The sequence below is a fragment of the Atractosteus spatula genome, chromosome 28 (assembly GCF_055471065.1).
Source record: "Atractosteus spatula isolate fAtrSpa1 chromosome 28, fAtrSpa1.hap1, whole genome shotgun sequence".
NCBI lineage: Eukaryota > Metazoa > Chordata > Actinopteri > Semionotiformes > Lepisosteidae > Atractosteus > Atractosteus spatula.
Window position 1 is genome coordinate 7,936,009 of NC_142733.1, and position 20,458 is coordinate 7,956,466.

General features: G+C 40.6%; 1 protein-coding gene across 2 annotated transcripts in view; it reads left to right on the forward strand.

The window, feature by feature from the left end:
* The window catches only part of pde4cb (phosphodiesterase 4C, cAMP-specific b), a 147,692-nt gene that overhangs the window by 16,737 nt on the left and 110,497 nt on the right, over positions 1–20,458 (forward strand). For both annotated transcript variants that reach the window (XM_088907654.1, XM_088907655.1), the window contains exon 3: positions 4,154–4,374. In XM_088907654.1, coding sequence (XP_088763780.1) covers positions 4,154–4,374 — 221 coding nt within the window. The remainder of the gene's footprint in view (positions 1–4,153; positions 4,375–20,458) is intronic.

A 20,458-nucleotide genomic window follows, 5' to 3' on the forward strand; every position in this document is an offset into this window, starting at 1 on the left:
TAATTTTCTTCTTAGCTACTGTACAAGGGGTTGAAGGAACATCCCTGTTTTAAACGACAAAGAAATGCTCAAGAAATCAATTCAACTTCCAATTGCAAAGAAAAACATGCGGAAGTTGTTCTTTCCAGGGGCTGACCTTCTATTTTAAATTAATACACTTTTCAATTTCCCCCATTGTAAAGCCTGCAGGGGACATTTCTGAAAGGACACTGTGCTCTTTGGTTATATTGCATTATATTGGGTGCCTGGAGTGGCTCTGTGCATTATTTTTAATTAAATTAAATTAAAAATTAACCCAACTGCATATCATAACCATGACAGCCCATATGAAACTCCTGCTTGGGCTTTCTGGAAATGTCTCTACTATTATGATACAAGTCTCCATTTAAACTGTTAAAGGAAATGCAGTCCTAGCGGAAGCGTGAAGACACTTACCTGTTAGTTGCGATCCGTCTGTCTAACCCAGTAGGGCCGGACAGGAAACCCAACTGCATGAGTGTAATTTAAATTCTTCCTGTGTGTGTCGTTGGGATGTCTGAGACTCGGCAGGAATATCACAGGCTGTCCTCATTTGATACCACTGCTCTGTTTCTTCAAAGCACTTCTGCGAAGGATTAAACAAGCGGCACTCTTTTCTCTTTTTAATTTTGAGCACTGTGTCCCGAGAATTCTCAGCGTGCTAGCCATCTGAACCTCATTTGCTTGAGTTTGATCATGGCAGAGGAGACATCCACCTCGGAGACCACTCGAAGCTTGAAAAACTGAGCATGAATTTAACATTAGGCCGAAGGAAGCAGATTTCCTGAGCTCTAGGTGGTAGCTCTAGAGAGGCAGTTCTGGAATATTGTGTAATGAACTTACTGTAAAGACCATTACACAGTATTCCTATCAGAGGAATATTGATTTCCACCCACAGGACACAACATGAAGACCAAACATGAACAGAGAAGCGATAGAAGAAACAGAGCTTGCATTGGTAATCAGTTCCTTCCACACTGGACACCAGACAACATACGATTCAGTGGTGACGCCAAAAAAGTGGAACTGAGTTTTGTTTTAGCAATTTCTTTTCCTCCTCAGCCCCTGTTGTGTTAAAAAAACTGTTGAAAGACACTTTTTCAAAAACATGCTATTATTGTACACAACGTTAAAAGTATTTCATACTACCAGGATATTGGATGTGAAAAGCACAGATTAGTAACTGTTTTTCTTTCTACACAATACCCTCTAAGTTTTTACATTTTTTTTACTGTTAATAATATAGACTTCCTGAAGGATCTGGCAATTTCCTCTTTATCACATCTTGTTAGTGTCTTCATTTGGCACAGTAACACTGCAGCGAATGTTTTGTCCTATAAATGACATTGTGCTCGGTCCTCAAGTGTGAATAAGATGCAGAGAGTTGTGGAGCCACATTTGTTTTTAAAGATCTGTGCTCATTCTGAAGTTATTTCAGCTAAAGGAAAAATGTATACTGTGTATCGGAGACATTGGATTAGCCTGCCAGTCTGTGTCCATGAGAAAATCTGCTCAAGGAGAAAAGTGTGACAATTTGAAAACGTTTTCCTTTAAAAGGAACAATCATCATGGATTCTGGATTGAAAAAAGTTACTAGGTTTTAGCTTTAAGACTGCAATTTTTGAGAATGTTTAAGAACTAAGTTACAGTGATCAGATTCAAGAAAATCCTTTTTCTCATTTAACAACATATAAATGTATAGGGGGCAGCACAGTGGCTGGGTGGTTTGCTTTGCTAACCATTGAGTTAAATTTCTGGAATGCTGTCTGTGTGGAGTTTGTAGGTTCTCTCCATGCACACGTGGGTTTCCTCCAGGCGCCCCGGTTTCCTCTCACAGTCCAAAGACTGGTAGGTTAACTGGCTTCTGGGAAAGTTGGCCTAGGTGTGAGTGTGTGCTTCAGTGTGTCCTGCGATGGACGGGCGTCCCTTCCAGGGTGTCCCTGTTATTTACGATTAGAAAATAAATGGATGGGTAAAAGTACAGGTTTCTGTTTACAGGTGTAAGATATGGCCAACAAGGTTTTCATTCATAGGTGTAAATGTACTAAATGAATTGTGGAACACATCAAATTAAATGTAAATGGACACAGTATAAATGATTCAATTTTAACCAGTAGTCGTTATTCAGTACTGTTTCAGGGTCATATCAAAATTTCCTTTGTTTATTTTAAATACGTGGTGGGTTCAGCATGTTCAGTTTTCTATGACTGGAACCTCAGGGTGGAGACTGGAGGTCGTTTTCTTCTCCCGGAAGATTAGCGAGTCTTCTCCCAACAAATAACGAGGCCCGTGTCAGCCTCGACATCTGTTCATTTTCATTTTGGGGGAACCGCTCCGTGGGAGGCTTGGTGGGGGCAGTGGTTGGCATTGCTGTCTCACAGCACTGGGTTGAGTTCCAGACCTGCAGTGCTGTCTGTGTGGAGTTTATATGTTCTCCCCGTGTTGGAGCTGGGTTCTCCAATGTCCTCCCAGAGTACAAAGACATACTGGTGGGTTAATTGCTCTCCTGAGATGCTGCATGGAAGGCAGTGGTCAGAGCATGGATGGGGGGATGAATGGACTGACCTGCGGGATAAGAAGCAGGCATACACGTTTAGTCTCAAGAAGGATGTGAAGCACACACTTTATATTGACTGCTTTGGAGCTACACTGTCCTGGAGTCATTATCCTCAGATTGATTGGAGTGGATGGAGGGCCAGGGGTTGATTGCAGGAGCGCGTGTGGGCCTGGTTTTGACAGTGGGGAACGAGTGGCCCTGCTGTTCTGATGTGCCCTGCAAGGCTGAGTTAAAGGACCTGAACCCTTTTAACTGAAAGCGGCTAAGTGTTCAGGGAGCCAGGGGATCTGGAGGCAAATCAATACTTAATCTCCCTTCTGTTTAACTCCTGACAAATCAAAGAGACAGAAGCAAATTGAGCGAGATTTTTAGTAAAGATCACAAAAACCTAGACGTCACTAAAGCACATCACATCTCAAGCTCTCCGTCTCCTGCATGTTATGGCAGAGCTGCCTGTTGGTAAAGTCTTTGCCAGTCTCATATTTAGGGTCTGTTCAGAGAACTGTTCATTTAAGGTATTTCTTCACACTTAAAAAAGAAATGAGCAGCATTCTGAGCTACTTGCTAATGGACTGTATAATGTGTTTCAGATGCTGACATGACTCTGCATGTAACTCTGTTTAGAGTGCAGAAATTGCAGTATAATGGTATTCACTATCCTCAATTCAAGTATCCAGCATCCACCAAGGCACTGACAAAGTCAGTAGAGAGAAACAAAAAGCAAGAGTCCATACATTGAAGCTAAGGGGAAGTGCATTTAAAAATGAAACCAGGTGGCACTTCTTCACACAAGACACCTAGCAATACTGTAGAATCTGTATTCTTTCAAGAAATGGCTGGGTGAGATCTTTATCCTAATTCGTTGCTAGAAACCAAACAAGCTTGATGGTCCACCAACACAACAACCAACTGTACTGGTAAATCAGTAGTGATTTCAGAAGGGCTTTTGAGTGGAATTTTAGAATGGGTTTAGTGGGGATTTTGTTATATTAATTATATTAATGCAAAGAAGTGAGAATAAAATATGAAGTACAGGTTTATTCCATGCTGAAAAGAGAAGAAAAGAAACACAACGTTTCGACTGTGGAGCCTTCTTCGGGTGTGACACTTGAAATGTGTCAGCTGAAACGTTGTGTTTCTTTTCTTCTCTTTTCAGCATGGAAAAAACCTGTACTTGTTCCTTTCAAGCCTATGCATGCTGACGCAGCTCCCTGCTTGAAATATTTTAATCTCTACTTGCTGTAGTGATGACGATATGTTGTGGAACAACAGATATAGTATTGATTTTTTTATTTACAACAGCCTCACCAAACCTCATTGAAATGTAGAGACTTCACAGCAGAATGCAGTCCAGCCCAAGCCCTGTCTGAGATAATGTTGTGATGTAATTGTGCTGTTCCCTGTCAAATGCACTTACTCCGATTTGAGTGTGTCATGCCTTTCTGAGGCCGATCCAGGAAACCACCATGACTTCAAGGGTGTAAGGGTTGAGTGCCTTGTAACCATGCTTTCAGCATTCAATTAAAACAGTGAAATGGTCTTTTTTTTATCTAACGTTTCGTTCTCTTCTTCTTCCAGAGATTAGCGGACTGCGTTGTGCCCCTTACGCCCGACGCCTTGCCCCCACAGTACGCAGTCAGGAGGAGGTTTTCGGGCACCCTGCACCTGCCGCCACTGTCCCGCCGACACTCCAGCCATGGGAAAGTGCCCGATCTGGACTTGCCCTTCGCCAAGCCGGCCTTTTCTTTGTACGGAGCACGAAGCCTGGACACGATCAGGAGCTGTGACTCTTCAGACAGGTAGGAAGTGCCCGGTCCTCTACGGAGAACTGGTAGATTGGGGGGGGGGGGACTGTGGGTAAACCCACCCTCTTCTTCCAGGTTTGGTTCCAGGCATTGGCTCACACCCGTTGGAGTGGGTCCTCTTTCCTGTGTGCTAGCCTGCTTCTGGTTTGTCATGTTGCAAGACGTCTATCCAACCAGCACTTTCTGCTCAGCTGCCAAGGATGACTTTAACAAAAACTTGCAATGGAATGGAAAAGCCGAGGTCACCCACACCTGGTCTGTTAGTCTGGCCACGCTGGGGGGCCTTCGCACCCAGCCAGGCCTTCAAGAAACTGCCAGAGCCTCACATGACTCTTGGGGCTCTTGAGTGGCGCAGACTGACCTCTGCGATCTCCACGTGTGGAGTTCTAGCCTGGGTTATGTGGACCGACTGCAGATGGGTTTCTCTCAGGCACAGCTGCTTATGAAACAGCTGGCGATTTGAAAAACAACTGAAAAACATATGAAGAAAAGAAGATTTTCTTAATCTGCCATAAACAGGGTTATAAAATGGTTGATGTGTATCAGGGTTATTCATTTCTGGCCCTGGATGGCTGGTGTTTCTATAGGCTTATTATTAACTTACCTGAGACTAAAGCATTCTCATAAGTATGTGCTGTTGCCCCTCCAAGTGATATGACTAAGATCAAATATTTCGATTTTTTTATATAGGCAGGGGTGACTAATGTTAGACTGGAGGTCTATTTTTACTGTTTGAATTTGTTATTAAATGATCAGGGATGAGTTCATGCCTAGATATTCCAGGGCGAAAAGCTCCTGGAGTTAATGAAGGAGAGCACAGCAGCACTAATTTCTGCCCACGCCCACTCGCCCACCGCGCTAGACTGTTAATGGTGGAAAGCTGTAATTGTGGAATGCTTGTGGGTGCAGTAAGAGTAAAGAATGAGCTAAGAGCCAAAAGACTTGAGAGAAGGGCAGATTCTTATCTTGCTCCGTTCTGCCCCAGGCTGTGTGTTGCTATCCACCCTGTCCATCTGCAGACTCATGAAAAGGGCACACTGACACACATAAGGCACTATAGGTAGGAGATTCTCAAGTAGTGGCATTAAAGCAGACTAAATGATTCAGCCCAAACACATTTGTAGAGAGACACTTTGAAAATTGGTTATATTATTCTCTCACCTGGCATTAAAGCAGACTAAATGATTCAGCCCAAACACATTTGTAGGAGAGACACTTTGAAAAATGGTTATATTATTCTCTCACCTGATTGCAAATTGAGTATTTTCAAATATGGACTGCAAGCGTTTATCTGATTTCTGTATTGAAAGTACAGAACATTATTGCTTGTCAGGTCTGCCCATATAATATGGAGAGGGTTCTGTGTTTAGCAAATGTGAATGTCTTGGTTATCCTTCCCTTGAATTCTTAAATCCCAAGTTTTTTATAGAATTGCAATCCGTTTTTCTTTCCCAAACCTTGATTCATGAAAAAGATTAAAGGATGTTAAAGTGACATTGCTGTGACCTACTACAATTTCTGGAGAATTCAGAAACTTAGCATTACAAAAAGCAAAAAGGGAAAAGAAAAAAAAATCCATTCTTTGCTTAGTATATACGTTGTGTCTGGTGCCATGCAATCTTGTCAATGTGGATCTGAGCATTCCTCTTTCTGTACTGTTGAAAATGTGATTCCCTAATGCAGTCATTTAATCCAAAACATCAACATTGCATAATAGAGTGAGCCTTCAGCATTTTATTTTAATTGACATGTCTGCTCTCTTCTTATGTTGATACATTTATTTTTTGATATCATATAAACAGGATTCTATGCCTTTCTTTCAAGAGGAGAATTGGGGATAATTTCCTAGCAACACAAAGCAATGCTGATAAGACGGAGTTCCTTGTCGGCTGTACATGCTGCCTGTTAGATTTTAAACTATGTGCACTGGTTGGTCTTGTTCTAAGCTGTGGTTATCCTCTGTCTGCTAGAGATTTACAGCATTTCTGCTTCTTAGTGGGATTAGAAATATTCCTGTGTGAACCTAATCCCAACACTTCAGTCTTTTCACACATTGTCTGTGTGACAATACAAATGAAATGATCAGGATGTGTAGGGCAGCACAGTGGAACAGTGATTAGCATTGCTGCTTCACAGCGCTGGGGCCCTGGGTTCACTTCCAGACCCTGGGTGCTGTCTGTGTGGAGTTTGTGTGTTCTCCCTGTGCTCACATGGGTTTTCTCTGGGTGCTCTGGTTTCCTCCCACAGTCCAAAGACATACTGGTTGGTTAATTGGCTTCTGGGAAAATTGTCCCTGGTGCGAGTTGGTGCCCTGTGAGGGACTGGCGTCCCGCCCAGGGTGTGCCCTGCCTTGTGCCTGTTGCTTGCCAGGATAGGCTCTGGCTCCCCTGTGACCCTGAACTGCAAGAAGCAGCTCGGAAATGGATGGACGGGTGTATGGATGTGTTTGAAATGGGTGGATTAAAAATATAGTTGTAGAATCTTAAGGTGGGTTCTAACAATGTGAACTTCTTTGAAAGCCAGGAAAATACACGATAAACATAACAACACAGTTGGTAAATGAAAGGAGGCCAATCTGAACTTTGCAGCTGCTAGTAAAGATATGGGAATCTCATCCGGAACTGGTATGATTTGTTAATAGAAAGGATGACAGCTGTCAACATCGATTTAAATCTCTGAATCCGGTGAAAACGGTAACAGCTTCATTAACATTCTGAGCAAGTCTGGTTGGTATGTTTGTCTCCTGGCTCCTGTTATGTATGAGAAGGATGTGCCCATGCATACGATTTGGAGCTGAAGTAGACCAAATTAAGATTAATTAATTGGAAGATGCTATTGACTCAGGGGGGGTTCTTTATGTAGCAAAATATTAGGAGATGATGGGTTTTTTCTGACAACTTTGCTTGACTTTTACTTTCCTGGTTGTGGCTCAGGAATGCAATTGGTGTCCGATTTCTCACCCTTTTAATGCTGGGAGCCGATCTGCGGATTTCGAGCTGTTTTCAAAAAGAAACTCGCGGAAAACATCTCGTGGAAGTTAAAAAAAACCGAGAAAACTAAAACAAAATCGGTGGCTGGTGGAGAGACTGCGTGAGATTTCATGGCGGTTTTCAACAGATAATGAAATATTACCCAAAGGAGCAGCACATCTCATAAAAGCAGTAATAACCTGCCCCGTTGCCCTGCGTGTACAGCAGAAATGAGTTCTGGATAAGAGCCGGCACCGCCGCCCTAGGGTGATTTACGAGAAGCCGTGTAAATTGTCTCTTATGACCGAGTAAATAAAAGCTAAACTTGTTAATTTTCTTGTCTTACTTGACGGCAACACTCTTACAGTCCTTACCAGCTCACATTTCTCTTAAATGTAAGCAAACGGAGTTTCATTTAAAGTACATTGGCAACACGTACTTAAGTGTTCCTGTGCAATATTTTGACGAAGCAGTTGCCATTTTTACTAAAATCACTGCGGTTGAATTTAGGAAGAGCTTATTTCGTTTTGATATGTATTGATTGTATGTCAAAAAAAGTGGACGGTATTCATTTTACTTTAAATGCTGTCTGAACAGTCATTCTCATGTTTCCGGGGTTGGCACTGCCTGATCTGATCTGTTCATCAAAGAGAACGGTGGTACATACGGGCCGAGAGTAGTTAGATTTTAGTCCTGATTAATCTCTACTTAATTTAATAAATCCCCTGTTTAATTGATCACAATGGAATTGTTCCCATGTCTTGAGAAACTGGGAATTTGGGAATTTAATGATGACCTGCAAAACCCGTTGGACTTGTGTTGTCCAGGACCAGGGCTAGTCTTCTCTGCTCTGTTGCAAGCATGATAAAGACGATGATGTGTACTAGCACAAAAGTCAAGACGAATATATAATACATTCTCCCTGCGTTCAGATCAACACAGAATAACACAATACGCAGTTTCCCTAGCACCTGTTTTATTTGTTGATGCAAGCACAATGATTATGTCGCTCGTGTTCGAACCCAAATTCTGTTCTTTTCAGTTGACTATATTTCTCCACCTGTTTTTTTTTTTTTCTCTCTCCCCTTAACGCACAGCCGTGCTGTTCAGAGAGTGGAATCAGTTTAGCACTAATTCCCCGGCTCGTGGTGCGCCGATGATGTAATGTCAATACCCAGGTCTGATTCCTGCTATATAACGGGAGTTGTCGCTGACATCGCATCAGATGGCTGTGCAGTTGCTTCCAGCGCACTTAAAGCGGCGCTCCGCAGCTCCTCCTGCCCACAAGGAAGAGAGCCCACGTGCGGCGCGCTGGTGCTGGTTTGTAAAGGCGCGTCTCCCTCTCAACTCTTCTCTGCTGCTTTTACCGGGCTCGGAGGAGGAGGACGCACCGGTAAACGCACTGACGGGCTATTTCTGTCCCTATTTCGCCATTTAGCCAACACCCTGAAGTCAAACCTAACCTGACTGCGTGGAAGTGAACTTGAGTCCTTCTGAAATTCGGGAAAGGAAGACACACACACACACAAAGAAAAAAGCCCCAGCTGAAGTAAAAGCGTCAGGTAGTGCGGTAGTTGCTTGGCGAAGTTCGGTCTCCGGTTTTTCAAATCTTAAATCGGAAGAATATTTTTTAATTGTTTCTCTCGTGAGGATCGAGGTATCGAGTTCGCCGCCGCAGAGCAGCTGTTGAGCATCAGCGCTGAGTAAAGTTTCTCCGGCGCAGTGAATGCGGCGCCTCAGCTTCGTCACCTAGGACTTCAGCACCACTGCTCTTGGACAGCGCCTTGTTCGTCGAAGACCGCGCTTATTTTGTAGGATTCCTGAAGGGAGGGGAAAAGGGCAAAACAGCGACGATCCCATTTGACTCTAACGTTTAAATTCGCGCTTTACTAAAACGGGCTTTAGCTGAGAATCGCCTGTCGGGTGTTGTTCCGGCATTAACTTAGTTGCGCAGCTGAGCAAAGATGGCATTGCCCGTCAGTTGCGAGCGTTTCCAAGAGCATCGGCGCTTTTAATTCGATGTCCGCTGAAACCGATTCGCACGTCGAGCTGCGCGGCAGATTGTAAAGGAGAAAAAGGAGGAGCACAGACACGGGGGACCGGCATGGAGTGCACAACTTTAAGCCGAGAGGGCGCGGGGCTGGCCAAGCCGCCCAAACACCTGTGGAGGCAGCCCCGGACCCACATCCGAATCAAACAGCGCTACCACTCGGACACGGAGAGGTACCTGTACTGCAAGGCCATGGAAAAGCACCGCCCCGGGCTCAAGAAGCCGCGGATGTCTTGGCCCTCGTCGTTTCATAAACGGTAAAGTATACTGCAATGTGCGTTTATCCTTTCCTCTGAATGACTGAAATTCAGAGTCCCTTAAGATCTTCAGGGTTATGTCAAGCGTGATCCAGTAACACAAAAACAAACGAACATTGAAGCACTTGTACAAACACCAGCAGAAGTACTAACACTATTACATCCAAGTGTGGTGTCGTTGTGACAGGCTTTCCTACTTACCGGCGTGTTCTGTCGTCTTTCTCTTGTTCCGAAAGTACTTGCGAAACACGACACGGAGATTAATTACTGGTGGTACAGATGCGGCCGTCCCGGCTGTAGCCAGATAGGACAGCAGTAATAACTGTACCTCTGACCCCGCCTTTGAAACTGGTAACAGCCGGCTGTGTGTGCACGACAAGGATTTCTCATCTGGTGACCTTTTTCCGCGGGTCATCTCTTTTATGAATAGTTTACAGTCACAATGGATTCTGCTAGGTTCAAATCTCAATTAGCGCCTGAAACGGCACAAGTAACACTTGCAGATTAATAATGTGTAGCTGTCATTGCTCTGAGTTCTCAGGTACAGTTTACACGACTTGTTAGCCAGGTACTGTATGTATTTAGGTATCCACCTTTTCAATCTATTTATTCTGTTTCCTTCTGTGGATCAATATACTGTACACATTTCCAGCTTGGAAAACAGTCCTTCATTTATGCCAGAATTCAGAGATCTTGTCATAACTGACAATCAAAATAAACAAAAAATAAATTTCTAGTCATGCTGGTTCAAACATTTTAAAAAATATTTCAATATACATAATGTATTACTGAATGCACCGTGGACTTATGAGGAACAGTTCAGCATCAGTATGCAGAAGGAAAGGCTTTGCAGTACATTTTTTAAGACAGTGCTTTTACTGAGCCTAAAACACACATGAAATTTGTAGGTGAAGCGAGCAGTCTGTGTTTTTGAAGGGTTTAAGGGTTAAAAGCAATGAACTTTACTTTCTGTTTGTTGAAAGAAAAAAGATCAGGATTTTCAACAGCATAAGGTATTAAAAGGTGAAAGGCCGTACTGCTAAGTAGACTTATGATGGTCAGACATTTCTGCCTCAGATAAAGGAGTAACAGAGAGCCATCATTAGAACCAGTGGTCAGAACGTATGCTTATACTCCTAAGAATAGCAGATACATTGTGACATTAAGATGTAATGACAGGTAGGGTGACCTGCACTGCAGTGCATCCAGAGTTCTCTCATGTCTCTGTCTCTGAGAAAAATTAAAAAAATCTAATAGACTGGAGCTTATTGTCTAGGGAATTCACTCTGGCAAGATATATTTTAATGCTTCTCAAGGCCTGCTCTCACTAGATACAGAATCCAAAATTGCAGGTTGCTTCTTTTGGGTTTCTATCAGCTGTGTAGTACTGTACTCAGACTGTGTGATCTGCAGCTTTCAAACAGACGAAGATAATGTTGTAGTAATGGAGAATTATAATAATGAAGAAGGCTCCTCAGCTGAAACATTGTGCTTCTTTTCTTCTCTTTTTAATGTGGAATAAACCTTTACATGTTCCTTTGCATAATGAAACTATGCTTTAATAACATTGGCTCCCTCCCTGTCATAGAAATGTTTGCATTTTAAGGTGTTACTCAAATTTTTTTCCTCATGAAAATGATCACTCTTCTGCAAAATACATGAAGCAGAAGCCTTCACAATTGAACGACTCCCTTCATTAGTGGTAAATGACATCCTTCAAGCTGATCAAGGATGTAAAATGAGCTGAAACCAAAATAGAACTGCAATTAAGTAACACAGTTTTGAAAAACCTCCCAATTACATCCTTCTGGGATTTTCTTTGGTGAAGCAGATGGAGAACAGCATGTGTGTAACACAGAAAAGCTTATTAACCAAATCAATATGACAGAATCTGTTGCATGTCTTTAGAAGACCATGCATGTCTGTTTTTATGTCTTAAGAAATGAACTTCTCCATTGAGCTTCATGGCCTTGATCTTAACCTTTTTGCTTTCTCTGTAGTTTTGTAGTCCTAATGACTAGCATTTAGAAGCTACACTTCATTGAAGTTAGTGCAGCAAGCTAATGGTTGCTGTATTTTGAGATTAGGCTTTGCTTTGTTTTAATGTTTGAATAATTAGATATTATATACTGTATATCCCAGATCTATAACTGTAGTGGTCACAACCACGATGATGATGATTATTGAATTCTTCAATTTTCACTGTTTGAATCTTTTAATGTGAAAGAATAGGGGGCTAGGAAACTCAGAAAACCAAATGGGATCAAGGACAATTCAATCAAAAACAGGTAAAAAAAAGTGATTGCTTGCTCATTTCTTTGCAAAGTACTGCAAGTGGGGACAAGCACTTTTACATTTTTAACACATGGTAGAAGCAGAAAAAAACAGTAAACTGATCCAACGAAAGCAAGGATAAAAGATCATCATTCATCAAAAACTGTAGTAAAAAGCTAGGACATTAGATGAGTTTTAGAAATGTCTACATGCAGAGTCTACCAGCTTCTGCCAGTGTGTTCCAGAATAATGGAGCTGCACAAAAGCAGGCTGTATCAATCGTTGAGTGGAGCCTGGTCTTAGGTAGATTAAGAGGACCTGAATCAGCAGATCTCAGATTAAGACCCAGACTTTACTCATGCAACAACTCCTTAAAGTAACCTGGAGCTTGAATGTTCAGTTGCCTTCCTTCCATGTAAGCAATAGTAGATGGAAATTAGAATTCATGGTATGCTCAAAATGAATAATGCGTGGGACATTGTGATATCTGTAGAGGAGAGCTGCAAGAGTTTAAAACAGAATTACCTTTCCATCTGAAACAATTGCTTTGCAACAAGGGAGACACGAGATTTAAATTAGAGCTATGAATACATGCATGCACTACAAGGGTCTCTTTGACCAGGCAGACCTGTAACCTGGAAACCTTCTATTACTAAATGGCTACACACATAACAGTGATTCCCTGTTGATATCCTGATCTGGATGCATAATGACGTATCTTCTAGTGTTGTATGCAGATGCATTATTCATTTGATCTAGGTCACACTGTCACAATATGTCAGACTACACCAGCAGTGTTGCTTTTGGGAAGAAGGTTACATGTAAGTGGTGGCATTAGATAAGAACACAAGAAAGGTTGAAATATAAGCAAAGGTCATTCTGGCTTGCTAGAAGGCAGTTGATCCATGTATATTGTCAAGTCTTTTGAAAGAAGCCAGTGTATAACCCGTACAAAAATGTGACGGGGGCTTTTGCCTTGCAATCTGGCCAAGAAGAGTCCTCTGTTCTCACTTTTAAAGGCATGTCCCCCTTTCTGGTTCATGTTTCATTGTTGTGAACTGAAGTCCTGATGGCCTGTTTCAAAGTCATTGGGTGCTGGGATGTAGCAGTGGGATCAGTTCATGGAAATTCACTTAGAATATTAAAGTACTGCATTATGGCACTGCGCCCACTGTTGAAAGAGCCAGATAATAAGAAGGAACAAATCCAGTAGAAAATGCAAAAAGTGAAAAACTTGTTTTCCTGAAACACAGCACCATCTGTGTTATACACATATTTATTATGGACTTAAGTACCATATATATGAATGCCTTTTGCTTGTGTTTGTCCAGCGTTATTTCTTGCAAAGGAACACATATTTCACATATAGGAGTAGACCTCTTTTATCCTGAATTCGAGTGTGATTGATACCTGGGTGAGAAATTATACCACCCATTGAACAAAGGGGGGAGATTTAGGGAGGCCAGGTTGTATAAGTCTGACGTGAAGTTTAGCCAGTAAACTGTACTCTTCCAGACAGTAGTGCCTCTTGATATTGATTACCATGTTTGCAGAATGTAAGTGTAATATCCCACCTGAATGACAAGCCGTGAAACTAATTCAAATGTAAAAAGTATTAATATGATCTGTGAATTGTGTATACACAATAAACCAGAAATACGTAAATTAATCAGAGTAAATAATAGTTAAGCATTTCTAATTTGGAAAATTACAGTAGTGAAATTTCCTAAAGAGTTATTAGTGATCATTTTACCAAGTATGGTCTTTAAAAAATATTGACCAGAATTTGTCAGTATATGGTACCGAGTGTATTTAGCCTTTCATTTTGAGTAATAGTCACTATTTTTTTATGTATGAAGAATTAAATTATGGTTATAATAAGAGGGAAATTCAGTTTCTCTAATTGTGTACTGCATTGTTTGCTTTCTGAATTTTTCCTAGCATCTCAATCAAGCTGATTCATTTGCTAGCAATGCCGATATTTTTCTTTTTCTTTATTTTTTAAATTAAAAATAAATGACTCACCTCAAGCAGGGGAGAGAATTACAGCTGTTGAGTGGCCTTGCGTTTTGAATGGGTTATAAACGGAGAAATGCCCATGCTTTCAGCTGCAGTGGCTGACTCATTTTCTGTTTCTCTCTCTCAGAAAGCCTAGCTTCCTTTGCGTCCCATGACAGATCCTGCATTTTAGTGGCTCAGTGCTTTGTGACAAGTTAACGTGCAGAGTTCTGGTATCAGTGCTGGAACAAAAAATGGGTGGGCCTATAAGCAAAGTATTGTTTCGTTTAAATGTGTTCTCTCTGGCTCCTTGTCTTGGCTCGGCCCTCTCTCTGGAGTGACAGGCAACAGCCTAGCCACAGCAGTGTAACCCAAAACTTCTCTAATTTGACAACAAACCGTTTTGCCCGATCGGTTTGGATCATTTTCAGTAAAAACATTCTGATGGCAGTCTGTCAGAGACTCCAGCAGGCACGTCCTTTCCTGGGGTGATGTGCAAGTGAAGGAAAAGTGCGGTTTATGTCAGGATGCTCTTTTCTGAATTGATAACAAGATCCTTTTTCTGCTGTGTTTTTTTTCATCTTTGGTGCGTCGAGCTTGCTCTTTACATTTTCTCCCAGACGCTGCCAGTAATCCCTGCTCGTTTTTAAGGCTACTGCTTTGAGTATGTTTGTAAAACCTTATCATAATACAGAAAGGGAGCTCGTCCGGGTTGTAACTTTCTAGGCCGACTTGCGTGAATGTGTGTGAGCTGACCGGTCTTTCTCTTTCATTGTCAGCCATTCGTGGGCTGTGTTTGCTCCGATCCAAGCAACAGGGAGGTGTTTTGAAAGCCCTGGGTTACAGAGCTGAGCAAGCCGGCTCTTTACGAGTGACTCCGCGGGCTGCAGATGATAGCGATCAGTGCCAAGTTGATTCTTCAGTGTGAAGTCACTGATTCTGCAAAAGGGCGCATATGTTACTAAAGTAGTGATAGCGTATCATCTAGCCCTTTGCCCAATACCCAGCAGTTTCAGCTTTATGAGCTTTATGAGTAGGGATTTGCTGCAGATGGTGTTGCTATGGAGCCCATCTGGTTCCCAGGGTCAAAGGGTAGAGTCTGCTTAGTAAACTGGATCTTGAGCAGTCTGAATGTTCGGAACAGTAGAACAAGCTACTTAAACTAGGATTTCAAAAATAATTTGCCAGCCATTATATAACACAGCAAGCATAGCTTAACCTTTTCTGGGGGAACTACATTTTTTTTAATAGCGAATGCTGCAAATAGTTTTATTTTGAGTAGAAGCAAGTGTTTACATACATAAGGAAAAACAAGCAATGTGTGTGATGAAATAAAAAGTATGTGTAGTGTAATCTGTTTGTGACACTGGTTAATACGGATTTGTTATCAAAATAAAATTGTGAAATTAAACAATATTATGTATTTTTACAAAGCGTTTGGTGTTTCATTAAATGAAACAAGTAAGGACAAGTCTAAAATTATAAAAGCTTAGACGTAACGCGCTCGCAGTGAAGTTATAAAATAATTTTAAGTGATAAAAATTAATAAACATGGCTCCTAAACATTAAACAAGAAATCCCGACTAAGAGTTTCAGCCGGAAAACATCGCAACACGTGGATTAATTGAATACTTTTGCGTCTAAAATTATTAATATTTAAAAAAATGTTTCCTGAATTAATGTATTTATTTTATTATTGTAATGTAATATTTATCAATGTTATCCAAGTTAACAGGGGAATTGCTATAAATATTTTTAACTCACATCAGACCTTTCACTCTTACACTTAAATCTCTACTATAAAGTCGCGTTTTCAACATAATATCTTGTTACTGACTTTCAAGGCTCTGAATAATCTGGCTCATTCATACAGCTCTAAATGTTTACACTCCCTCCCATGGCTCCGCTCAGCTGAAGCTGCTCCTGTGCTCACTGGACCCGGGACTAAATCTCAGACTACTGGTGACCGTGCCTTTTCTGTCACTGCTCCTCTGTCATGGAATATCCTTCCTGCAGCTCTTCAAGAGATTAATTCTTTGACTCTGCCAATCTAAATTTAAAACTCACCATTGTACTAGGGTGTGTGTCTTACAGTTTATCCTGTTTGTTCTGGATTTATTTTTTTTACAGCTTATTGTAATTTTTCTTTTTTATCTTCATCACTATATACTTTCTTCTTGCGTTTGGAAAGGCACTTTATACATACAAGTTATTATTATTATTAAACATTTTGCTTCATTTTTCTTGCATCCTTGAGACTTATTCTCATTAACATAAGGTATTTAATTTCGATAAAGGAAAGTGAAATTTTCCCCTTATAAAATGATATCTGTATACAGATCCTTGACTATCTTGATTAGTGAAAAATGGTCTGGTCAATTTAGTCAGTCTGCAACCCCTATAATAGATAAGGGTTTCTTGAGTAACATTTTTGCCATTTTAAAGGGATGTAAATAAAACATAAGATTACACCTGTTCCCTTTGAGTTTTGTTATTATAAATGTTTGTGAAGAGGTGGAAGTAAACAAAACACACTCTTTCCTAACAATCTAAAATAGATTATTAATTATACAAAAGAAATGTTTAACTACAATACTATTCTTAAAGTTGTAAAACTCAACGCTGACTTTTAATTTATAGATGTGTTTAATGACCACCCTCTTGATTTTAAACAGCAGCATCCACTGTTTTTGTCTCTTGGTTTTACAGGTAACAAGTGTACAGCTCCTTGTTCAAACAGCTCTTAAGTGATGCCTTCCCAGAATGACTGCTTAGGAATTAAAATACATTGTTGATTTATGAGTAGGAGTGGAAACAGAAATTAAGGACCAAGCAAGAAAAAATGAAGGTTTCAAAACTAAGACACTAATACTAACACTGAGATACAACATTGTAGTTCTGCCTGCTGTGTTTCAAATTGTCAGGATCTCCAATGAGATTTTACCTTCCTTGCCTCTAGACTCTGTCCATTACCCTAATAAATTGGTAGAGTAATCACTGTTTCCCAGAAGACTAGTCGTTCTTGTTTTTATTTTCACATAATTAACTGGATGCTCTTCTCAAATTGTCTGTGCTCTGTGTTTTTGTCTAAAAGAGCCATTAATCCCTAGCAGGGATGAAGGAGGTTTATTGAAAATCTGGCCCAGTAGAGCACGCAGGACAGAGCTGGGCAGGTTAGGGCTCTCGAGAAACACACAAAGTCGTTTTTGTCCCCGTGGCTGTAAACCCCCTTGAAGTCTGCGAAAGTGGAAAAGTGGACAAACACCATGCAGTGTGCGACGCTCGTATTTTGTTCTCACCCCTATGATGGTGATAGGTCTTATGTTTGTTGCTGAGGGATTGTTCTTTTCAGCCAAAGGTACCACTGTGATATGAAATCGACTAGCTATGAAATCACATAAATGCCAAATCCAAATGCAGGTTGCATTTCATAACCGGGAGCGGTCATGTGTCCAAGTTCTAAGTCCAGAGATATTAAAAAACTAAAAATTAAAAAATAATTATAAAAATAGTTTTTAGGAGTATTCAGTATTTTTCAGTATCAATAAAAGCAAAACAACAGCACAAGATGAAGTAAATGTGTTTTAGAGATAATAATTTAAAACAAAGAAAGGGAAATCTCTAATCAATTAATATTTCAGGCAGATATATACCAGGGAAGAAAACGACAATGTCTCAGATTAAGCAAAGACAACTTTATTTAATAGTATGAGTATAAGTACAGATGTATGTAGGACTGTATTAGCATAAAACAGGTAGAAGAATTACAGCATTATTAAATAATATTAAATAGTATTAATATTAAATACCATATTAAGATTTTCAGAAGGCAAAAAGAGAGAACAAAGTTCCTCATATAAAACGCTACATTTTAAATCGCATTCTAGTTTTTAGGCTTGATCTGATAAGTCTGCGAGGGGTCATTATTCAAGTGTTCAAAATCCTCAAGGGCACTGACTAAGACACTCACTGGACTTCTTCAGGAGCAACAGAAAAATACGAACCAGGCGAGACATACTAGAATAGGAGGCACCTTTTTATACAGTAGGTTGAGGGTGTCTGGAACAAACTTCCAATCCGTGTTGAGATCCTGAGATCAGATAGTTGCAGGCCACCATGAACAGAATAGTTTATGAAATGAAGGTTCAAATGTCCGTCTCTGATTTTTAACCATTCTTATGTTCATATACAGCTGAGAAGGACTCCTGAGTCATAGTACTGACACAGTACTATGTTTGATTTGTCTAATAGAGCACTCGTTGTGAAGCCAGTATTGCAGTGTGAAACCATGTGAGAACCCATCATGCTATGTTGCTCCAGTGTTATACTCCCTGTGGCTTGGTCCAGGGATACGTCATTCCATCTGTCGTATAAGGAGTCCATAGCATGCCTTCCTCCTGCCAGGCCTGGGAACGTTCAACTCGGGAACAGCAATTCATCTCATTACAGGTCTGTGCCACACGTCAGCAGAAGCTCTGAAGTGCAAATGACATTTAACCTGCTACTTAAAAAGCACATTTAAAACACATTGAAAGGACGCAGAGAAATGTCCCTTTTAAACTAAGCTGGCGATCAGGTTCTCCAATGTACACAGAGAGTAATCCTCTTTTTATAAAGGCATATTGCATAATGGGTATTGCATTAATCTTCAGTTTGCAGTTTTGGGTGGTTTAAATCAGATGGTTCTCCTTTGGAGAAATAAATCTTCTGTGTGTGCGATTTCAGACGAAATGTTTGATAGTATGGTTCAGTGTTAACCACCATATGCACATAGATTCCTTTTTAAAGCCAGAAGCGGTTTTGTTGAAACTCTGGCATCACAAATGTGGGTATATTTCACTGTAAGTGTGTTTATTGAGAAGCAGAATTTTATTAGAAGGCACAAGTGGTCTTCAATACCATTTAGCATTTTAGAATTATTATTTCTTTAGCAGATGCCCTTACCGGGATGATCTGCAATATAGCCATTTTACATTAAGCATAAGCATAAAAAAAACCAATTATGTTTGAAGTTAAGAGGGTTAAGTTAAGAGGGTGGGGAAGAAGGGAGGAAATCAAGTTAAAAGAAACTGAGTAAGAGGACCAGGGGTCAGGTGGGCAGCGCAGAGCAATGTTGATGGGTGGAGTAGCGGAGTTGTCAGCAGTTTTGTTAGAAGCTGATTGGCAGTTCCAAAGAGCTTTTAAAAGCAGAGGAGAGGAGTGGCAAGGGAATTAGGTTGAAAGAGATGGAATGAAGTCAATGGTAGAGGCGTTTCCAGAGAAGAACCCTTGCTCCACAGTTCGGCCCGTGGAAACTTTCAGAAAGCACCTGGCTTGTCCGCCAGCCTGTGACTCTGTAGTGTTGTCTGGCCTCCCTCTCACGTCTGTCTCATCATGTAGCTGTTGATGAGTGTGAGACAGACCGTGGGAATATAACGGCCAGTTTCCGATCTACTCAAGTATTTACCAGCTGTGGTTTTGCAAACTGCAGGGGATTTCAGAATCAAAACCCCCATGATAAGTGAGAGAAACCTGTAGTGTAGAGACTTATCAAATGATCTCATATTATCCATCTTACTAAAAAATGAACTTAATTAGTTTCCTCAGTTCTCACTTCTTGAGGTCCATATTACCATGATATAAAGATTAATTTGTATTTATATAATTATTTATATTACTTATAGTTATTTATTTTGAGAAAGGGTTTTGAGGTTCTTTGAGATTGGGTATATACTATCATACCCTTAAATTGACTAGGCTGCCGTCATTTGCAGGCATTGTTCCTATGGAAAGAAGCCAAGCTAGTTTCAGTTTTGCTACAGAAGCTGACAGCATGGTTATTCCTCCTCTTCAGAATTAAATTAGGTTCCCTTTCATATTTCTGAATGAGCTTCCCCTATTCCTGACATCTGTTGTATGGTGCTCTCCTGTTTCAAAATTAGTTTAAAAGGTTTTCAAGAAAAACAAAATGACGCAAAAGATCTTTTTTTTTTATCAAATTACTGCCTCTGAAGTGGTTTTGTCAGGCTGACCCTCAGAGTGGAGGGACTTAAACACAATTGTAATTTTCTGCAGAACCACCTGGAAATGAACATTTTAAACTCCAGTCTACTGGGCTCCATCTTTGTATTTGCCATGAAACAGTGACTACCCTTTAAGGTATTTAGAATAATCATTACCCTTTATGGTATTAAGAGATGAAAGTTTCAGTTCATCAACTGTTATTAGTGATTTTTGGAAATTAAAACTCCAATAGGTTCAGTTTCAATAAACTTTTATTTGCCAAGACAAGTGCAATAAAGCAAGCCTTCTCTTTTATTTCTTTCAGATATTTATCTGAAATAGTGTCTCATTTTCTTTTGCACCCAAAAGAAAGACATTCATTTGTTTTAAAAAGCTGCTTGCATGCAGTCTGCATGTTTTACTTTTTTGCCTTTGCTAATTTCTGTTGGCTACTGGGTCATAGTCACACATGCCTTAAAAAAATCAGTTTTAAACAACCTCCGTGCATTTCTCACCTGTGTATTATGATTATTTGTTTAGTGCACTAG